Raw genomic sequence first — 24,549 nt, forward strand, 5'->3', positions numbered from 1 at the left:
AATGTTAATGTTTCTGTTTTTTTTGTTATTGTTGACAAGAAGTAGTTTGTGCATGTGATATCTATGGTCATTTGCACAAATTACAGTTTAAAATTTATATGTTAATATAATATAAATTACAAATAATACAGTTAACATTTAACATAAAAAACATTTAACTTCTATATTTTCTCAAGCAGTTGATTTTTGTCGACGAATTTAATCACCTTGTTAATTTAGTCTGTGCTGTTTAGGACGTCTTTGAACATAAGACTAATACCGAGCTGTTCGCGTGATTTATCATAAAAAGGACATTCGATAAGTATATGTCTGATTCGGAATGTCGTATTACAGTTAGTTGTGAAGATGAAGTCATCAAATAGCCTTTTGTAAGACGGGTATACTAAATTTTTTGATCTCATACCGCAAGAAAAATCGTTATAAAAAAATTCGATTGTTTTTTATAACTATATTGTACAATTTAAACTCATACAGTGTGGATATTAAGTCTTACCCCCCCCCCCTAGTGAACTCCGTTATTTAAGACAAAGATGAAAAACGCTCGGACCCGTCAATTTTTATTTTAATAGAGGTATTCTATAACATAAAAAAAATTGTCACCCCTTTCATCCCCTTCACTTGATAGCTACCCCCTCAGATTTTTTAAATAGCAATGGGGGTCGTGCGATAGTTTGTTGGAAAGGGTTTGAAAAGAAGAATTCAAAAATGTATAAGTTTGAAATTTTGTATGGCATAATGGTTTTATTTAACATAAAATATACAAAAAATAATGTAATCAATTACATCTTTAAAATTAAAGGAACTGGCAAATTACCCTAAAGAAAACTTAAATTACTGCAGGAGATGCTCGAAATGTTCTCCATTTACTTCCTGGCAGAAGTAGATTCTTTGTTTCGTTGCCTCCCTAACCTTTTGTAGGGTCTGCATATCAATCCTATCACATTATTCGATTATTCTTTGACGGAGTTCATTAACTGTCATTAACTGGCATACAGTTTGGATTTAAGGTAACACCATAGGTAAAAATCTAGAGGAGTAAGATCTGGTGATCTTGGTGCCCATTCAATGAATCCACGACGTCCAATCCATCTTCGCGGATACAAATTATTTAAAAAATTTCGAACGCCAGCATCGTAATGAGGCGGAGCTCCATCTTGCTGGAAAATAATATCTTGGGTGAATTCGCCTGGATTGTTTCTAAGCACATCATGAATTGCAGGAATTATTTGTGTTTCAAATAGATTAAGATAGCTTTCCCCCGTTAAATTGCCTTCGATAAAAAAAGGGCCTATAATGTGATCCCCTAGTATACCTGCCCAAACACTTAATTTAGTGGGACATTAAGTATGACACTTTCAAAACAATCGAGGGTTTTCGTCAGACCAATATCTTACATTTTGTCGATGTACATGACCATTTAAATAGAATGTAGCTTCATCGGAAAAACAAATATGTTTTAAATAACTTGGATCTTGTGAAATATTATTATCCACAGTTTCACAATATTGCAGTCGTCGATCTGGATCATCCTCTATCAATTCGTGCACCATTTTTATCTTATAGGGATGAAATTTTTGCTTTTTTAAAATGTTTAAGACAGTCCTGTGACTTACTTCGCATTCGCGAGCAACATTTCTAGTTGAACTGGATGGATTTACTACAAATTGAGACAAAATATCTACTTGCTTTTCCTCAGAAATCTTTTTTCTAAGATCCCGTTTCTTGTTTTCGACAGAACCAGTTTCACAAAATTTGGTGACAAGTAGTCTATCGTAATGTAGATCAATTGGACGATTCGGAAAACGTTCATTAAATATTCTCACAGCTTCATGGTAGTTACGGCCTGCTTCGCTAAATATTAAAATTGCTTCACATTTGTCTACTAATCTATAAGGTGGTGGCATTTTGATTGTTTTGAATTTTTAATACTAAAAATTTACAGTTTACCACTAAAGCTCACCAAATCTCAAGTTCTTGTCAATATTCTTTACAATCAACAGTGCTAATTGCTTGGTTTTTATGACAGTTGTCAAAAACTATACACGCCAACTAGATTATTTAAAAAATTGTTCTAACCATGATATGTTTTAACGACACAAAAGTATTTATTCTGCAAAAAAATAATTCGGTATAAACGTTCAAGAATAAAAATTAAATAAATTTTGTTATACCGAATGTCACATATTAAAGCAAAACATGTTATTAAAGTGTACCTACTTTTGTATTGTTGTATCGCAAAGTGTATCTCCAAACAATAAATCGTTATTAACAAACAGATCCTTAAAGTTAAAGTAAAGTGTGATAGATTTTAGAATTCTTCTTTTCAAACCCTTTCCAACGAACTATCGCACGACCCCCATTGCCATTTAAAAAATCTGAGGGGGAGCTGTCAAGTGAAGGGGATGAAAGAGGTGACAATTTTTTTATGTTATAAAATACCTCTATTAAAATAAAAATTGACGGGTCCGAGCGTTTTTCATCTTTGGGGGGGTAAGACTTTCTATCCACACTGTATAACTCGGTCAAAAATTGATAAAATTTAATTTTTTAAATTCGTTTCAAAGTCTGTCCTCGTAGCTTTAAAATGAGTGCTTTAAATCTATTTTCGTTGAGCAAAGGCAAAGTTATAAACAAAAATGTTTGATATAGTCGATCATTTGTTATTTTTTATTAATAAATTTGTAATATCCCTTCTTTTAAATGACAAATTTTAATTTTTTAAAGTTTGTTTAGTTTGTTTTTTTAAAAGAAACAAAAAAGTAAATTGAAAAAATGTATATCTTCACTAGTTTATTAGTTATAAGCATTAAAACAATTTAATTGTTAATAACAATTTCATGTCCAAAAACTCGACAATACATAACACTGAGTTGTAAAATTTTATGGACCTCAATCGTTTACGAAATCCTCTTTTGTCCCTAAAGTAGGTATAAATGGAAGGTATTTATTGAAATCGTAGGCTTCCACGGCCAGAGTCAGAATTATAGTTTATTCGTCTTCCGGGTTTGGACCGTGTCATTTGTGAGTGACCCAAAAGTGGGTTCATCTCGACGTTTCGCTACAATTGTATGTAGCTTCTTCAGGAGAACAAAAAAGAGAAAAAAAGAAAAACAAAAGACAGAAAGATGGGTAGTTAGCAACGGTAACTCAGTTACTCAACGCAACCAGAGGCGAATACTAACTACCAAGATGGGCATATGGTCACAGTAACTCAACTACTTAACGCAGCCAGAGGTGAAAACCAAATGCCAGGACAGGGATTCACGTCCAACAGCTCAGAACACTAACGCGTCGAGAGGCGGGGAGTGAATCCGACGATTACTCCGCTACCGCTCTATTTATAGTCGGTATAGCGGTAGCGGAGTAATCGTCGGATTCACTCCCCGCCTCTCGACGCGTTAGTGTTCTGAGCTGTTGGACGTGAATCCCTGTCCTGGCATTTGGTTTTCACCTTTGTCTGCGTTAAGTAGTTGACTTACTGTGACCATATGCCCATCTTGGTAGTTAGTATTCGCCTCTGGTTGCGTTGAGTAACTGAGTTACCGTTGCTAACTACCCATCTTCCTGTCTTTTGTTTTTCTATTTTTCTCTTTTTTGTTCTCCTGAAGAAGCTACATACAATTGTAGCGAAACGTCGAGATGAACCCACTTTTGGGTCACTCACAAATGACACGGTCCAAACCCGGAAGACGAATAAACTATAAAGGTATTTATTGTTTTTATTTTGTAAAAATTTTCACTCAAGTGTTCAAAATTTGTTAACGGCCAGTCGCTGTTGTCTTTCAGTGACTATGACAGAAAGCGGAGAGTAGCGAACACCATTACCTAGTTAAAATGCATAGGAAATGATCCTGACTCGACCTATCGTTGGACTAACACAAGCGGAGCTGTAACAGTGGAGCGGTTATAATACTGCGATCCAGAAGCGCAGGGGAATTAACTGCGTTATTAATAAGAAAGGTAATAGGGATGTTCACTAATTTTTAAATATAGTTAAATTCAATTAAGTTCAATAGATTATAAAATATATAAAAATATAGTAAAGATGAAATTGTTAAAAAATATATATTTTTTAAGATAAATCAATTCTTAATTTTAATTTTGATGGAGGCTAGAAAAACGGCTCCTCGCAGCGAGGCTACGGTGTGTGACGTCAGCAGTCGTATCGACAACTTATTGTGTATACGTATTTACGAAGTGTAACCAGTTCTTTAAGTATTTATACAGTGATAATGAAGCCAAATAAGTGGTGTTTGCTACAAAGAGAGGGAAAAACTAGAAAAGGCAGTTATTATGCAAGTTAGAAAAAAATAAATGCCAATATCTGTACCTCGGAAGGAATCAACACTATGTTCATTTTTAAAACTTTACAGGAGAGCAGTTTAAAATTTTTTTTCACCAGAAAGTATTATTGCTGCAGCTATTTATTGAGATATCGAAACAATATTTTAATAGAACCTTCTGTTTATTGTTATTTATATAATACATTTGTTATAATTAAAAACAAATGTGTTCCTGTGTTTTTTAACCCTTTTAACGGACATGGTGTTGTACCCATCTAATGAAGTTATTGTACTGTAAGAATTAGTATGGGGTATTCAATAAAAACTACAATCCTATTTGACTTTTACTGATAAAATTTATTTAACCATACAATTTACCTTTACAAATACAAATAATACATCTATGTATTTAACCAAAATGGCATTTTAGGTACAAACCACTCAGTCATCCTCAAGTAAGTCTCCTTCTGGATAGTCACTATTAGTATTACTAGTAGGTATGCTTTAAGTTTTGATAAAAATCATGGCAAAATGTAGGAACATATGGCAGTAATGCCAATAGATCGTTATACTTTTGTTGTGATATAAGTATTGGACTTTGTGATACCAGTTGCAAATCTTTTGGCAATGTAAGGTGTCGCTTTCGAAACCTAACGAGGTCAATCTCCTGGTTTTCGTCATGAAAATTACTTTTTAAAAACAGAGTTCCAATGCTGTTTTATTTAACTTGCAGTTAAACACAGTTTGACAGAAGAACTTGTTGTTTGTTAATGTCTCTTTTCTATTAATCAAAGGCGGATTTTAAGATGTTTTGACATCATACAAAGACCTTAAATTTTTAAAATCTTCTAGTTCCATATTATGTACGGTATATTTCATTGAGGTTTGTCTGACTAACTGCTGCCAGTCCCAGGGTGTGTAAATAGAAATGTTAAGTTTTTTCTCTTTCGCTCTATCAGCGCATGGACAGTGTTCGCCTCCATGTGGGTATTACTCTTTATTAGAAACTTCTGGATGATAATTTTTACATTTTAAACAAGTATTAATGCTAACATTTTTATTCTGGCCATAACATTTGTAAGACCATAGTATGATTTCTTCTATGTTACTGTCAGGAGTGACGGTATCTGCCCATTTTAGTAATGCAGATCTTATTTCATTTCCACTACGAATAGTTTATCAGGACTTTTGTCTATATCAGACTGATCTTCGTTATCAAAACTCAAGGCATCTCTAATAATATGCCCTTCATTTAAAACATCATTGCTTGGTGTATTATTTGATTCTAAAATTAAACAAGGCGTATAATATTGGTTGTAAAAGATTTAATAATATTGCTAGTCTAAGGTTGGTATCAAATCACTACATTACCCTTTTGAGGTTATGCTTTTTAATAATTTAAAAATAATGAACAAAAAGGTAGCTTACCTGTAAATGCAGTAGAAGAATTCGCAGAACTTTTTAGTAGGTACTTCAAGAATCTTTCTCCTACGAGAATTATGGTTCATTGTTCTTATTATTAGTAACAAACCACTGTAAACACACCATAAATGGCAAAAGTATTATTAGATCACTAACAGTCTACCTCTCATCATAGAGATATGCGCGGCGGTTATTCACATGCTTAGAGGGACAAAACATTAAGTCCACATGGTGTTTTATCCCTCTGAGTAAAAATGGGCTTCGTGTTATTTTAAAGGTCACTTTCTTTACCAGCAAATGGTTTAGGACCTAGTGCTCTATTCCTTTAAATAAAGTTATAAAAGTTAATTATTAGTCTGTAAAAGTGTCAAAATTGAAAAAATGGACATAGTGTTGTATTCCTCCTAGGTACAGATATAAAAACCTGTGGTTTGACAATTTTAAGTGATTATGGTGTTAAATTGTTTGGAACTGTAATAAAAATCTTCTCAGAATTGATTTTAGATGTATTTAGATACCCAGGAACAAAACACCACTTATTTGGCCTCATTATCGGTGATTAAATACTTAAAGAACTGGTCACACTTCATAAATACGTATACAAAACAAGTTGTCCATACGACTGCTGACGTCACACACCGTAGCCTCGCTGCGAGGAGTCGTTTTTCTAGCCTCCATCAGAATTGAAATTAAGAATTGATTTATCCGGAGGGACGACTGGAGAAAAATTCTTGGGGAGGCTAGGACCCACACAGGGTTGTAAAGCCAAAATGAATGAATTGATTTATCTTAAGAAATATATATTTTTAAACAATTTTATGTTTGCTATGTTTTTATATATGTTATAACCTATTGAATTTAACAATATTTAAAAATTAGTGAACATCCCTATTGTGATGTCATCTAAGAGTCAGCCTCGGATGTTGTCACGCAGTCTTGAGTGACGACCGGCGCTACTTTGATTCAGGGTCGAGAAGTAAAAAATCACCTACTGGCGACGCGACTCTTAATGACCAGGCATCGTGTAGAAATTTAGCGCTACTGGTCTACAAAAGTTACAACTTAGATACACAGTGAATGTCGGTACATGGAACGTGCAAGGTCTATAAACACACATTTGGAGAGGTTAAGGTTGCACCGGTTAAAGCGGTTAAGTATCTCGGAGTCTGGCTGCCGGAAGGACTGAGGTTCAGAGTACACATCCAAAAGACGGTGGACAAGGCGAAATTAAGTCTGGAGGCGTTGGTAATATTGGGGCCCATGTAGCACCAGAAGAAGCGTGCTAAATGAAGTTTTCCAGTCGCTGGTGATCTATGTTGCTCCCGTATGGTGTAGTGCACTGAACACTGCAAAATATGCCAAGCTGATGAAGACTTCGCAAAGATAAATGCTTCTTAGGGTATTTAGCGCCTACAGGAAGACGGCCTCAAATGAGGCTCTGTATGTCATTGTTGTGGTGATACCGATCGTCTTGCTGTGCAAAAAGCGAGCGAGGTTGTACGCAAGGAAGATGTGTGGAATATAGATGAGGAAATAAAAGAAAGAACGATAAAGGAGTGGTAGAGAGAATAAGCGAATGATAGCCAAAAGGCAAGGTGAATGAAGAGGCTTATTCCCCATCTGAGGAGGTGGTGGAAATGTAAGTTCAGGAAACTAGACTACTAACTGACGCAGTTTCTGACCGGACATGGTAGTTTTTGCACGTTCAAAAATAGGTAAGGGAAATCTGCCTCAGCGGCCTGTAGTATTTGTGGGGTGCCGGACGCTCGCGCCCACATTTTTAACTGCCAGAGATAGGCAGATGAGAGGGGAGACTTCAAGATGAGAATGGGTTTCAGGCTGAAGGAAAGAAACATGGTACTTAAATATAATGATAAAAGCAGAAAATGAATGGAATGGAGTACACTGTCTGATCTCTAAGATGATGAAGAAAAACAAGCAAGACGACAGAGGAGGAAAAACCAGGGATCTAAAACCTTGTTTGTTTTTTCTCGAGAGCCAAGAACCGGCTAATACCAAAATTAGTTTATGGCCTCACGAAAATATTTTCGTCCTTCATACGATAGGTATGGTTATTTGTAAGTTTTTCCTTAATATAATATAGTTATTCTTTTTTTAAGGTGACGGTTAATATATGGATCTGTTGTTTATTGAGTGGTCAGACCACTACTCTGGAACGATGTTTAAGGTTTTAGCCGGAATACAGTCAATCCAGCACTACCCTGGAGTCTTTTGATCTATATTTCTACTCGGCCGAAATATATCACGGTATCTTTCTATGTGACGTTAGATGTCTAAAAACGGTTTCTCCTACCGCTGCCTGCCAGAGTTCAATGGATACCTTCTTAGGCTCTTACTGGAACCTTACAGCTTTAAAGAAAAAAGATAGATATGTGTAGTAAAAAAAAAGGTAAAAATAAGAATAAGTATGTAAGAGGAAGTCTAGGGGTGACACTCGTTGATGCCAAAATAAAAGAGCATAGGTTAAGATGGTTCTGAAATGTCCAAAGTCGATACTTTAATCATACAATACGAAAAAATAGGAGGAGAAGAAGAGAAAAATTAAAGAATTCGTAAATAGTGTGGCGCAAGATGGAAATTCGAGGAGCAATGTAATAAGGAAAATCGACCCCACATAAGGATGAAGGCAAATAAAATGATGATACTTTAATAATAAATAAGTTGTGGTTTTCACATCATAGCTGTGACATTGTATGTCGTCGGATTAAAATTTTTCAAAATATTTTGTTACGTTTCACTTTTGTGAACATTTCAGTCTCTACAACCAATAACGTAATTAAAAAAATGAAGTACTCAATTTTAAAAATAATTTATTTAGACAAAATTTATTTAGACAAAGAAAAAATGATCATATTTAGATTACAAAAACTTGACTAGATTTTTTTATTATTTTGCAACACGTTGGATGGTCCACTGCTGCTGTTGCTGCTGCTGTTGTAGTTGATTCAATAGTTGCTGTTGTTGCTGTTGTCTCAGCTGCCAATCTTGGTAGTCCTGTAGGTCTCCTGTTAAAACGTCAGTTGTATATTACATTTGATAAATTAAGAGATTTCTAGTAATAACTGGATAAAATAAGTACTTTAGACAAAAATTCTGTACGTATTATATTTTCAAGGTATTTAAGTGTTAAAGATGTTGGTCAAAAAAGTAATATAACATATAAAAAATTAATTTAAATTACCCTTACCATCATGGCTTATGAGAATATTGCCGGGATTTCCGTTAGAAAGTTGTCTGATCACAAGATTACCATTGCTGTCTCTTTCGTAAACAATATTATTACTTAAACTACCAGGGTTTCTAATTACGAGATTTCCGTTACTGTCTCTCTCGTAGATAACATTGACGTTGTTGTTGTTGCTTTGTGTGATTTTGGAGGGATCGTAGAAAACAATTTGTCCTGTTCTGTCATCCCAGTAGTTACCGCTATTTGGTTGTTCTTGCCTGTGTTGGATCTCGTTGTCGTCGTTTTTGCCTTCGACATAAATTTGTCCATTGTCTAAGTATTTTCTGACCAAGACGGAGTTGGAACCGACGTACTGACGTTGTAGGGTGTATTGACGGCCTCTGCTGTCTCTGTAACAATAAAAAAATGATTAGTAAAAAACTATGAATGAAGACTTCTTTTAATATACATTTAATAGCATTCAAAACATTTGACTAGGATAATTTGATAACTACATAGCTTTAATACTGTGCAATGGCGCGATAAATAACCGTCAAGTAACAAATTCAGCTGTTATTTTCTACCTTTAGAGAAATGAAAATTATTTTAAATTCTCTTTTATTAAATTTTACAATAATTAAATAATTTGTTGATCAAGATGTGTTACAATTTATTTCAAATTTTACGAAAAACTACAATAAAAAATACTTTTAATATTTTCGTAGAATATTTTGGTCAGATCATACATTTCCTACAGATTAATTCTTAGATTGGAAGAGTAAAGGCTAGGAGCGCCTTTAAATATTTGGAACACTTCGACTAAAGGTACATTCCTACAGAGTGCTAAGGTATGTCCGAATACCTTAAGATATAATAATACCCCAACACCGAAATTATAGCTGAAGATTGGTAACCTGCACTGGGAAATATTTTTTATTTATTTAAAATTTACAAGATTTGTCAGCCGAAACTCATGAAAAAAGACGAAGGCTAGTTAAATGGTCTAAATGGTGTGCAAGAGGCCTGAAATCTTCAATAGACTAAGTCATTGTAAATAAAAAAAACTAAGCTCACTAGTGCAAACCAAGAGATTTTACAAAGAGAACTACATTAAAGAAAAAGGGAAAAAGCGAACAAAAAATATGACGAACCCAACAAAGAGTTATTTAAGGTATATTTTTTAAGGTATAAAGGATTTATATTAACAGGGACTGCAACAACATCTTCAAAACCATATAACTGAAAATAATATAAATTTAGATTGGTCAGACATAAAAAAATGTAATAAAAAAAAGCAATTGAAGCAAAAAAAAACAACAAATTGATAGGAAAAAAATATCTTGAGAATCTGGAATTCAGAAATAGAAACTGCAATTAAATAAAAACAACACACAAGAAACAAGACTAAAATATGTAGAAAAACAAACAAAGCCAAAACTATCGTAATTAAAGCAAATCAAGAATCGTGGAATAAGGTAACAATAAATATTGAAAATGATATAAGGTAACTGTACTATTTACCGACCATCATCTATTACCGACCGCAGTGAATTTTTTCAGTATTAGACGCATTATGAAAAGTCCATATAACTATTGAAACTTTTAACAGTTTCTTTTTATAAAACATAGATATGGCAACATTACAAATATAATCCAGCCGCTGACTAATGTCGAATTTGACAAATTTTAACGGATTTCGCAGTGGTGTTGCAAGACTCCATAAGGCAGGTTATAAGAATCATTGTGCATGTGTGTTGGCATAATTAAGCATTTGTTAATATATCAAGGTTATACCTAATTCGTTTTACAAATTCCCATCTGTCAACAAACTCACGTAAAAGCCAAACAGGGTCGTACGGAGGTATATTATATACTACTACTACTATTTACAGCGTTCTCCGACGCCTTCCGACTCCTAACCGCCATTCTTCTCTATTCAGCCATAGGCCTGGAGGGATTTCTCTTTCCTCTAGTTCTTTTTCAATTCCCTCTCTCCAGCTTTTTCTCGGCCTTCCTCTTTTCCTTCTCCCTTGTGGTATCCACGTCAAAATCTGTTTTGGAGTCGTGTCATCTGGCATTCTCTGTACATGGCCGTACCATATTAACTGTTTTGTTTTTGTGTCATCAACTATTGTATGCTTGACTCCCATCATTTCACGTATTCTCTCATTTGGTATCCGATCTCTTCTTGATTTTCCTGCTGCTCTTCTCCAGAAGTCCATTTCTGTTGCTAGTAACAGTTTCTTTGTTCTTTGTTTCATTTGCCAAACTTCGCTGCCATATGTGATTACACTTTTAAGTATGGTGTTGTATATGAGTTGTTTGTTCGCTTTAGATATTGTTTGGTCCCACAGAATTCCGTTCATCATGGATATGGCTTTTCTACCCTGTAGGGTAGGTATATTATATGATTTTTAAAAATATTTACTTTTGAAACTATTAGTGTAAGAATTTCTTGAAAGTTAATCACTGTGAGCAGAATTTAATGTTCCATTGAAAGAAAATGTGCTAAAATAAAATATTCATTAACTGAGAGATACATACATATTTAATAACCTCTTGACGAATGAGAGGGCGAATATCAACACGTGCTTATGTTTACAGATGGGAATTTGCTAAATGAATAAACTTTAGTATTGAATTTTTATAACAAGAAATAGCACAGAACCACGTTATTTTAAAGATTTAATGTGTTCATTGGATAATTATTTTCTCCAATTAAAATTTATTTACAATTAAAGAACGGTCGGTAAAAGATGCTTTAAAACTCAAAATCATTCCTTTACCGACCGGGCGGTCGGAAATGAAGGGAATGTAGTCATTGAAAATTGTGAAATTTTAAAAATAATTCAGCATACAATTATTCATAATATATTTTTTTTCTTAAAGGTAATAAACCAACGATTCACTTGAGCATTTACCGACCGACTAGATTGTAATTTTCAATTAAAAGAAGTAATATGAAAGTTGAATAAAATTGTATTTTATTGGAAGAATTACTTCAAACAGAATAATATATTAAGTGCCATATTTCCAAAAGTCTGTTGTTGAATGGGAAACGATAGTCATATTCATGGTACTTAATTGTTTTAAAAGTGAATGAAATATATGAATTTTAAAATATTCAAAAGTAGTCTCCTAAAATAATATTTTTTTCACGGTCGGTGATAGAGTACAAAAAATATATATTGTGACCTTTTACCGACCGAGATTATTATGAACGTTTTCTTTCCAGATTCAAGAAAAACTTGAAAGAAAAAACTTGAGCTATGTCTGAAAAAAGATTAAACTATACCAATGAAATTCTTCAGCAAGCATTGGATTCAATTCGAGATGGAATGTCGTTTGTAAAAGCATCCAGAGAATTCAAAATTCGAAAAAGCACCCTATGTGTTGGGGTGTGTTGCAGAGAACTAGTTCGCCGTTTAGAATTAGCAAATAAATTTAAAGACGGAATTCCAGGTCGTCATTGGTACGAAAATTTTTTCGCCAACTCTCTCATCGAGTATGTCACAATCTGACCAAACTTTGGGCAAATATAACAGAAAAAGTGTAGGAGGTTGGTTTCATAGAGTTTCAGACTATTTAAAAACAAATAATTTAAAGGAAGTTCTATCAGATCCAAAAAGAATTTTTAATTGCGACGAATCAGCTTTTTTTTTTTCACCAAAAAAAAAATGTGTAATCGTAAGAAAATGTTCGAAAAATTTTTATACCAAAATCACTAATGACTAAGGTACTTTTGACAGTTTCGGCAGAAGGACAAGTTGTGAAACCTATTGTTCTTTTTCCCTATAAAAGAGTACCAGCCAGTATTCATTTGAAAATGACTCTGGGCTGGGGTATTGGCCATTCAGACTTCGGGTGAATGACTGGAGAATATTTTTATTAATTTATTACGAATGTATTCTATAAAAAATGGATTGCTGAAAAAATCGTTCCTTTACCTGTTGTGCTTTTTCTAGATGGCCATTATTCACATTTAACGCTTCATCTAACTGAGTTCTGCAAAAGCAAAGGTATTATACTAATTGCTCTTCTACCTAACTCCACACATCTATTGCAACCACTAGATGTTGCTATTTTTAGGCCTCTTAAACTTTCCTGGAAAAACAGGATCCATAATTGTCGTATTAAGAATAATAGCAAAAAACTAAAACGGAGGATTTTGCAGAGGAAGAATATGCTGTTTATTTATGAAGGAGATTACTTTCCTGGAGTAAGTCTTGGCTTTGACGGTGCGGGACTAGAAGTGAACACTATGATATGAAGTGGTTCACATTGGAAATGGCCTGAGAAAGAGGCTATTTTATCATATTCAGAAAATGAAATATTTAAAAAAATTAATCCTCTCAAAACCGTGAATACAAGGAGCAGCAATGCAATTCCGGAGATGGATGGAAAAAATATAATAATAAAAAAATTTAATGATTTCATATATATACAGGGTGAGTCATGAGGAACTTTACATACTTCTACCATATGTAGAGTCCCTCAGGGAGCATATCATGTTGCCACTAAAAAATGTCAACTCCTCTTCTTTATTAATTAACAGGGTGATTTGTGTAATTGACCATTTATTTCATTTTACTGTAGTGTTTATAAGGTTCATTTGATTTTTTTAATTTTTGCATGATACAGTACACTACTATCAAGCATTCGACTGGTATTAGCTAAACTAAAAAATTCCAGGACAGGCTTTGGAAAAATTAATTTAGGGATTCGTATTAAATATTACACCCTGTATATATATTTTTTTTTAAAATGCAATAAGTGATTTTCAAACTACATAAATAGCCAATGAAAACGACATATGCGACAATGTTGTCGCACTTTTATTAAATTTTTAGTGAACGATCAAATCTTACCAAAAATAAAACAACCATAATGAAGTATCAAATTATAAGGTAATTAATTTAAACAAATGTTATAAATTTCAAACATTTTAATTGAAATGATAAACTGAGTCACTGCACAACAAAAAACAGTAACTACTAACAATAACGAAGAACAATTTAAAAAAAAAACTAAAAATATGTACATAGTTATGATAAACCCATAAATTAGAACTGGAAAAGATACAATAATGGTAACAAAATAAAAATAATTCAAAATAGATTTTTGAAATCGAACCCTGCAGCCTGTACACATTGTTGTTGCCCAATTGTTAATTGATGTATTGAATTACGGATACTCTGGGGATCGTTTCTAATAGTATTACAACAATGTATAATTCTATCAATTAATTGTTGTCGGTTATTAATATTCACTGCGTAAACTAGTTGCTTCAATCGTCCCCAAATATGGTAATCAACGGGATTGAAATCAGGGGATCTTGAAGGCCACGAAATATTACCTGCACGTCCTATCCACCTGTTGCCATAAACATTATTGAGATGTTGTCTCACTGCCAGTAAAAAGTGTGGGGGTGCCCCATCATGCTGAAAATACATCCCTCGGATAGCAACGTTCGCGTTGGCAAGCAAATTCGGCAAAATATTTTGTAGTTCAAATAGACCTGCCCTGTTAAAGGACCATCAAAAAAGTGAGGACCTACTAATTGGTTATTTATGACACCAATCCACACGTTAACCGAAAACCTTAACTGAGAACGACGTTCTCGAATAGCATGGGGATTTTCTTCTGCCCACACATGTGAATTTCGTGAAATATTTATCCCGTCTCTGGTAAATTGGGCTTCATCTATAAATAGTGTCCTGTATAGCGTTGGTCGATTATTGTTAATCCATCTACAAAATTCCAACCTATCGATCTCATCTCCAGCATGTAGTCGCTGAACCATTTGAATGTGATATGGGTATAGATTATTTTTTTGTAAGACTCTACTTACTTTTGATTGAGTAACATTGAGTTCTCGACTTACTTGTCTAGTGCTTATTGTAGGGTTCATAGTAACGGCGTCCATAATGTCATCTTCCTGCGCTTCATCTACATGTCGCTCTGTTGTTCCACTAGGAAAAATGCCATTTTCTCACAAATAATTAAAAACTGACCCAAATGCTGGATGACTGGGAGTTCGACGATTAGGAAATCTCCTGCGATATTCTCTACTAGCAGCCCTACGATTCCCATTACAGAATCCATAAACAAATATTATGTCTGCATATTCTGTGGTCGAAAACTGATGTGGCATTTTGAACGAAAGTAACAAAAGCTCTACCAAAACTAACACAATGTACTTAACGTAGATATGACAGAAGAAATATGTATTCTTGTACACATAAATAACAATTGATAATGACAATAATGACAATGGGTATAAAATATCAAGAAACGTCAAACGGTCAACGCCAACCTTCATTTTAAACTTTTTTAGATTTATTTTTATTTAGTACAGTTGATGCAATGTATTATTATTTGACATAAAATTTTAATCATTTACAATCAACAAAAACTAACACATACAAGAGGTTTGACTTTTTAATCAATTTAATTTATTATTTATCGAAAATAATGCCCCAATACGATCTATGAGTAAAAATTTAAAATTGAAAAACAATTGATTCTATCGTAGAGATAATACAAAGTGACAGTAAAGATGTTAATTTTCTACGTATTAGATTATGTTGTAGGAACTCATCTTAATTAAGTAGTTTGAAAATCACTTATTGCATTTTAAAAAAAAAATATACAGGGTGTAATATTTAATACGAATCCCTAAATTAATTTTTCCAAAGCCAGTCCTGGAATTTTTTGGTTTAGCTAATACCAGTCGAATGCTTGATAGTAGTGTACTGTATCATGCAAAAATTAAAAAAATCAAATGAGCCGTATAAACACTACAGTAAAATGAAATAAATGGTCAATTACACAAATCACCCTGTTAATTAATAAAGAAGAGGAGTTGACATTTTTTAGTGGCCACATGATATGCTCCCTGAGGGACTCTACATATGGTACAAGTATGTAAAGTTCCTCATGACTCACCCTGTATATACCCGGTATTTAGGCGTTCGACGCCCTTCCGGTAGGGATCTATGGAGGAGTATCACCTAGATATGATTTCATACCAAAGTTAAATCTATTATACGTGGCCAATATATTATGTAACTTTTTATTTGTTGTGTTATGAATTTATATTTTTTTAAATATTAAAAGCTTCATCTGCGTTTGTTTTTTCAATTTAGCCATTAGATATGATTATTTTTAGATAAATAAGTTAATATAATGTTCCAAGAAGGTGGCTGATAGGACTGAAATGTCCGGCAATTAGGTGCTTGTGGTCGGTAATAGCAAAAAAATTGGTTGGTGATAAGTGAGTTTTTTTCAAGCCGGTCGGTATAGGGAGCATTTTAATAAAATTGTACATAATTATTAAAACAAACATTTAAAAAAAATTTAACTGTGATCATATTATTTTTTTTATATTACTAGCTGAATCGACTAGATTAAAACTTATCTTTAAAAATTATGCAAAGAAAAATAAAAACGTATTCTTCTAATTATTGAATCTGCTTTTAAGGAAAACCTTAAGTGGTCGGTAAAAGGTACAGTTACCTTACATGGGAGAAAAGATGTAGCTTATAAACTAACTAATGCGAAAATTACAAACAAGAAAGAGATTCTGCACGCATACACATAATAGAAGTAGACACCGTAAAAAAATTCGAAGATGAACCAAGTTTAAATACTACAATAGACTCAAATTTCAGTGAGAGTCCTTAGACCTGATAACTTTAGTAGAAGAACCACAAGACGCTCTCAAACAAATGAAAAACCGAAGGGTAGCTGGCCAAGATTTAATAAATTTATAATATAGGGATGCTCAATACTTGATTTTAGAATCTTATACTTATTAAACAAGTGTTGTAAACAGAAAAATGTATGACATGAATAGAAAAAACTACTCTGGATCTTTGTTCGACTAGTCAATGTTTGGAAATATATATTTTCTTTTTTTGATTATACCTAAATATTTTACACTTATAGATTGCGAAATTTCATTATTCTGAAAATAAATTTTGGATATGGCATTTGAAGAGAGTAAACTTTACTTGGACTGTCTCGTTTCCATTGATTTTTATTCTGCATTTATGGAACCATGTCTCAAGATTTTCTGTGTTACTGTTTAGAATGTTTAAGGCGATTGTTGGATCACCATTCAAAGCTACTAAGGCGGTATCATTGGTAAAAGTTGCCGAATATCAGAATATATACGGACATTGGCGATGTCTATTATTGACCCTTATTCTGAATTGTTTATCAGTAATGTCAGATCAATAGTTTCAGATTATTTTAGAGTTTATTATAATTAGAGAGGGGTTAGAAGTGCCCGACACGAGAGAGGCTTTGCTAATTCTAAACATACTCACACAGCGATAATTAAGTGTTTTACGAATAATAGAAAGACTACATATAAAGAAAAACCAAAGAAAACTCAGGCACGTTTTTAAACATGAAAGGATCACAACTCACTATCCACTCTAACTAATTGAAGCTACAAATGATTTTGCATATCTTATTAATTATCTGACATAGAAAAGGTTAAGAAAAACATTAGACACTACGGTTGGGGCTACAAAAGATAAAATAACTTGAAATATTCTATGAAATGAAAAAACACCAGAAAAGAAATAAGGAAACAAGGGAGTCGATAATACTCTCAAAAAATTAACATATATAGAAAAAGATTGGGAAAGGAGAACGTGGCAAATGGGTTGGAAAATATGGTCTCGGCCAAAGAAATGAAAGAGGCAATCGGCTGTTGCAATTTTGTCAGGAAAATAATTTTATAATTAAAAACACATTTTATCAACTACCAAGAAGACGAGTATACACATGGAAATCTCCTGAAGACACTAATAACCGTACTATACGAAATCAGATAGATTATATAACCATAAACAACAGATATAAAAACACAATCGAATCTGTGAAAACGTATCCAGGAGCAGATATAGGGTCAGACACAATCCAGTAGTGGCACAATTCCAAATAAAACTTAAAAGAGTACAAACACCTAAGCCCAAACAAGTAATAGATATCAATCGTTTAAATGATGAAACAATTAAACATCAGGTAGAAACAAGCATTCAGGCAAATCTTGAAAAACTTGAAAAGACAGAAAAGATACCACAACTAAACATTAATAAACACTGGGCCATTATTAAAAAGAAGGTGCTGGAGCCCGCTAAAACTATTCTGAAGAGAGAAAAACCAAACAAACAGAAAGAATGGATAAGTGACGAAATTTTGTTATTGACGAATTCTTGAAGACTATCGAAAGGCAAAAATAAAAAACAGTATATGCAAATTAACACAGAGATCAAAAGAAAAATCCGCGACGCTAAAAAACAATGATTACTAGACAAATGTAAGGAGATTGAAAACTTGGAAGCCAAATATGATTCACAAGAAAGTTAAAGAAATGATCAACAATAGAAACAGGAAGCAGACAGTACTTATAGACCAACAAAGGAACATGATAATGGTAACAGAGGAGAAACTAAAACATTGGCAGACATACATAGAAGAACTGTTTGACGATCCAAGGCAGCCTTCTTGTGATAATTTTCCAGAGGAGACAGGTCTAGAAATAAGCAAAGAAGAAGTAATGCAAGCGGTGAAGTCATCAAAGAATAGCAAAGCTCGAGAACCAGACGAGCTACCAGCGGATATACTAAAGTTGATAGACGAAGATCGAATCCATTTGTCAGTAGACTTATTTAACAAGATTTATGAAAACAGTATAATTCCTGAAGAATGGCTAAGATCAATCTTTGTCCCTTTTCCCAAGAAGGCACATGCTAAGCAGTGATCATCGCAGGATCAGTCTGATGAGCCATACCTTAAAAATATTCCTCAAAATAATTCACAATAGAATTTACAGAAAATTGGAAGAAGATATCGGAGAAACTCAGTTTGGATTCCGGGAGGGATATGGAACTCGCGAAGCATTATTTGTCTTTAACATTCTGATACAGAGGTGTTTGGATGTGAACTAAGATGTATTTGCTTGTTTCATTGATTACAACAAGGCGTCTGATAACGTCAAGCATGACCAACTTTTAGAGATCTTGGAAGCTAAACAGTTAGACACTCGCGATATAAGAATAATATCTACTCTGTATTATAATCAGAAAGCAGTCGCACGCATCGAAAATAGCACAACAAATGAAATTCTAATTAAAAAAGGAGTTAGACAAGGATGTGTGCTGTCACCAATGCTATTTAATCTCTATTCGGAAGAAATTATGAAGAAAGCATTTGAGGAAGAAGAGATTGGTATAAAAGTTAACGTCCAACCAAATAATAATATTAGATGCGCAGATGATACGGTTTTAATGGCGGAGACAGCAGAAGAACTGCAAGCCATTTTAAACAAGGTAGTCACAGCTAGTGAAGAGAAAGGGTTAACAATCAACGTCAAGAAGACGAAATTTATGATTATTTCAAAAAAACAAAGATTGAATGCAAACCTGTACATTCACAATAACGAAATCGAACGGGTGCACAAATATAAATATTTGGGAACAAGCGTTAATAACAACAATGACATCACGGAAGAAATAAAAACTAGAATTGGAAAGGCTCGAACTGCTTTTGTTAATATGAAGGACATTCTGGGAAGTCATGACAATAACTTAAACCTGAAAATGAGATTGGTTAGATGCTACATCTTCTTGATACTGCTGTACGAAGTAGAGACTTGGACTTTAAACAAGAGCAATACCAATAAACTAGAGGCCTTCGAAATGTAGATATACAGAAGAATTTTGAAAATACCTTGGACAGACAAAATAACAAATAGTGTAGTTCTTCGAAGAACTAACAAAGAACGGGAGCTGTTGATCACCATCAAGAGAAGAAAGTTGGAATATCTTGGTCATGTGATGAGAGAAAAAAAGTACCTATTGCTCCAGTTAATTATCCAAGGAAAGATTCAGGGCAAACGAAGCGTGGGGAGACGAAGTATATCTTGGCTGCGCAATTTAAGAGACTGGTTCCAGTGTACATCTAACCAATTATTTAGAGCAACAGCTTCAGAGATACGAATAGCAATGATGATTGCCAAACTCCGTAGCGGAGAGGGCACTTGAAGAAGAAGAAGATAGAAAAAGAAATAATAAAATCGACCAGATAAATAAGAAGAGCCAGCTGATGGTTTAGTTTTAGGTTTGTTTCTTTGCTTGGTTTTACACAGTTCATTCTAGAATTTTTATTATAAGCTGTATCTATACCGGATTTATTTTAAAGTATTTGAAAAGTTTTTAGTACTTAAAAACAGAGGAAAAAAGATTAAAATATTTTACCCTAATTACATGTATTTGACAAAAAAGAAATGATGCACATAAATAATATAAAAAGTTTTGAAAAAATGACTGGCAAACTTTTAAACAATGAGTTTTAAAGAAAACTAGTGAAAGTAGCTGGGATAATAATAACAATCAATAAAATAAACATAAGTAGTTGCAAAAAATGACATTTCTGCAGAAGAATGTGCATGTTATAATGGTGCAAAAACTACGAAAGACGACTCACGATTCTTAGATAATTTTCTTTAAGGTCTCATAAGACAAACTATGATATTTATACTTATTAAAACTATACACAGACCTATTAAGGTAAAAAAGTAAAACATTTGTCAATCATTGAAAATTTTCTAAATTAAATTACCGAATTAGATTAGATTCGCAGAATAAAAAACAAATTCTATAACAACTCTTTGCGATATTTAAGATTTCTTTCCCCAAATTTTCGCATAATTACAAAAATGGATTCTACTCTCTAAATTTTACCTGTAAACTTCGTGTTGGTGTTGGTCGATAGCGTGTCCATCAAGAAGATCACCATGAACATTTAGTTTTTGTCCTAAAACGTCAGCATCTCCTGAAAGGTGAGCACCTACACCTTCTGAACCGACACCTATAGCTCCATCAAGACCAACTTTGTTACCTAGAAGGTTAGCTTCAGCATCAGCATTAACGCTTACAAGATTGTCAATGCCGAGGGCGTTGCCGACTGTGCTTATGATACTGCCTTTTCCGAAGAGAAGGCCTCCATAGGCAGAACCTACGGTAACTAGGAGGAGTGTCTGAAATAGAAAAGTTATGCTGTAATATCAGTAAAGCAATAGAATTTTGTTATTGACACAATAATCTTCTGAGTAATTGTATATGTAAGCGGACAGCAAAATTAAAATTTTTAAAACCAGTACCAGACCCATAATTACCTATTCAATATAATCACGGTAAGACACCAATAAATCCGAAAGCATACTACTTACAACTTAAATAAAGATACTAAGAGTCATATCAGTAAAAACAAAAGGAGACAGAATAAGAAACATTGTCAGGGAACAATGCGGCGAACAAGATGTGTGTAAATACCTAGGCATCACATTATTTAGCTACGGAAAGCTCAAAATAGCTGCGAAGAGAGCCGCAGGTTGCCTGAATGAAACAATATGGAGAAATATAAATATCGAAAAGGAATGAAAGACAGAATTTATAAAATAGTCATCAGACCAATAATGACATACGCGACAGAAACACGATCTAACACAGATAGGACAAAAAGGATGTTAGAAACAGCAGAGGTAAAAACACTTAGAAAAATTGATGGCAAAACACTATGGGTAGAGCTAGAAGTTTAGATATACAACATAGATGTTGTAGAGTTCTCCTCCATCAAGCACAGAGCAAGAAATAAAAGAGTAGAATGGAACAATAATATAAACGGAATGACAACAAATAGGGTATTAAAGATAGCAAGAGACGGTTTTCCAATAGAAAGACGATGAGTAGGAAGACCACCAAAAAGCTGGAACGACAAACTATTAATGGCAAATTGAAAAACAGACAGAGTCATGTCTACATTAAAAGAAGAAGAAAAAAAGAAGCAGAAACAGAAGAATAAATTTAAATCTGCGCTGAGACTGAGGTTTGTTGAATTTTAAATATTTGTTGTGCTGTACGGTGTAGAAACATAGGCCTTAAAAGCGCAAATAGCTAAGAAGATCAAAACCTTTAAACTTTGGATATACCAGGGAATTCTAACAATTTCATGGACAACCAGGGTCACCAACAAGTAAGTGCTGAGAAGGATGGGTCTAGATAAAAACTAGTTAAGAAAAATAAAAGCATGTAAGATCATATATATTGTACACATACTGCGAAATGAAATATAAAGTATCTATATTGAAGGCGATCATTCAAGGTAAAGTAGGAGGGAAAAAGGGAATGAGTGGAAAAAAAGTGATGGCTGCCAAATATTTGGGGCATTACACACATGTATATAGAAGAATTATTTCGCGTTGCTAAGGACAGAAAAACCTTTAGACCGTGGTCGTCAATGTCCGTTAAGAAAAGTAAAGATGAAAGCAAATAGGAGATAAAGAGAAGCAACAGAACAAGTAACAGCAAAAACATTATTTTGACCAGGACATTAAGAGAGAGATTGCATAAAAAGTTAACAAAAAACGCAGAAAAAAAATAAATGCATACAAAGCAGAATTTAGGAGTATATAAGAATATTTAGACCAGGCTGAAAGAACATATAATACACTAGACTTTGTAACTAGAAATGATGTTGGAGATGATATTTTGGAATTGGCAACTGCTTTACATTTGACGATTGTTAACTTATTTTTTTTTAAAGAACGAAAGTAAACTTATCACACAAACGTAGACAAAATCAGTCTTAAATAGACTATTTCATGACAAGAAAGAAAGATATACGTGAATGTATTGACTTCAAGGTAATAATTGGTTAGACTGTGAGCTCATCTACATATTTCTTGGTATTATCCTAAAAAACAAATTTGAAAATAAGGAGACTTGACGATGGAGAAATAGAGGGCAAGAAAACCATTAAAGGAATTTAATGAAAGAGTGGCACAAAAATAACTCTGACACAGATAGATACAACGATATAATTGTCTATAATAAAACAAAAAAATTATAGTTTGTGGTTAAATTGTGTTACCAATGTAATACAAATTCAAGTTACACAATTTTTAAAGTGCAAAATAAAATAAAAATATATTCGTATACATGAAAATATCAAAGAATACTGTAACCAATATGTACCAACAAATGTCACTTACCAACAGTTTAATATTCATAATGGAAATGTACTCTAGTACTGGGCAAAATGAAATATTTTAGCCTTATATAGATCAAGTCCTGGTTATCGATTAAGGTCATGAGTGGGCATCTTTGAAATCAATGTTTTTGATATTGTCCACCCTATCATTTTACGATCAGAGATATTAGTTTTAAGAAACTTATCGATTTACCGGTATCGATGAAGTTGTAGGTGTATTTTTGGCAAGACAAATACATTTCATGATAAGTTTTAGCGGTTACTTTGTAGGAAAGTTTTCTCTCGATAAAACTAAAAATAGTGATAAACAAAATCTATATGAATAAATTAGGTACCACTTAAGAATATATATATATATATATATATATATATATATATATATATATATATATATATATATATATATATATATATGTTTATATATATATATGTAAAGAAAAACTATTGTTTTGTTTTCCTTTAATAATATTTCTATTTATATTCTCATTTTGTTACGCCACTGTCAAAACATTAAGTTCTTCTTTTTGTTTTTATGTTAGACATACTTGTGAGGTGTTTTGACAGTGACAATTCATTAATCTACAATTGTCAATTGTCTGGCCATTATTACTTTTGCCTGTAATTTGTAAAATTAGAATATAAGCTTTAAATGTTGTTTCTTTTTTACAGGTAATGTATTTGTTAATAATTAATATTGTACAGAAAATAATAAAGTTTACTTTTTTACAGAGAAACGCAGTTGAGTTTATATTAAAGTTTGCTGATAAAAAACCTTACAAAACAACATTTTTGCTAACAGAAAAAGGTATAATAATTTTTAATTATCAAAATGGCAAAACTGAGATTTGAATTTACTGTTAAATCATTGCAAACAGATACTAAAACAAATTATTAGCATAACCACAATTGAGAATGAAGAAAATGAAATTTTTGCAATGCCCCATGATATGCAAAATATTTCCTATCATGAAAAAATCCAGACGACAGCAGCTTTTCAGAAAGTAAAAAGGGCTCTAACAAAACGGGGTACTACAAGAAAAGTTTGGATTGCAGATGAAAATATTTTAAAAGTTTATATGGATAAAGATGGGAATATACAATTTAATGATTTTCTTTTAGAACAACAAGATATTCAAAGGAAAGAATCTCTAACATCCACAACTGGTATTCCACTAGATGCATTAGAACAGATCTTGGAGAGAGTTACAAAATCAAATGAAAAACAATGTATTGAATCCTTTAATAAAAACAAAGTATCCGAAAAATTTGTGATAGAAAAATTTACAGGTAAAAATGTGAACGTTTTACAATGGATGGAAACATTTGAAAATGAGTGCACAAGATTACAAATAGAACAAAATACAGAAAAAATTGAACTTCTAAGATTATTTTTAGAAGGATCATGTGTGGATTGGTATAGGTCAATGCTTATAAAATATTCAATAAATTCTAATTGGGATGAATGGAAAAACAAATTTTGTGACACATATGCAGACAAAGGGTGGACTCCAGTGAGGTATGCTTTTCAGTTCAAATACAAAAATGGTTCCTTATTAGAATATGCTCTTAAAAAGGAAAGACTCATACTAC

At 33.0% G+C, this 24,549-nt stretch overlaps 1 protein-coding gene across 1 annotated transcript; it reads right to left on the reverse strand.

Moving 5' to 3' along the window:
- Positions 1–8,519: 8,519 nt before the first annotated feature.
- Positions 8,520–23,113, reverse strand: LOC140445995 (uncharacterized). Its single transcript, XM_072538475.1, has 4 exons — positions 22,961–23,113; positions 20,652–20,947; positions 8,914–9,302; positions 8,520–8,731 (listed from the first exon to the last, which is right to left on the reverse strand). Exons 1-4 carry the CDS (start codon positions 22,976–22,978, stop codon positions 8,613–8,615), a joined length of 822 nt encoding a protein of 273 aa, XP_072394576.1. The 5' UTR covers positions 22,979–23,113; the 3' UTR covers positions 8,520–8,612.
- Positions 23,114–24,549: the final 1,436 nt, after the last annotated feature.

Source organism: Diabrotica undecimpunctata, chromosome 7, assembly GCF_040954645.1.
Source record: "Diabrotica undecimpunctata isolate CICGRU chromosome 7, icDiaUnde3, whole genome shotgun sequence".
In the NCBI taxonomy this organism is placed as follows: Eukaryota; Metazoa; Arthropoda; class Insecta; order Coleoptera; family Chrysomelidae; genus Diabrotica; species Diabrotica undecimpunctata.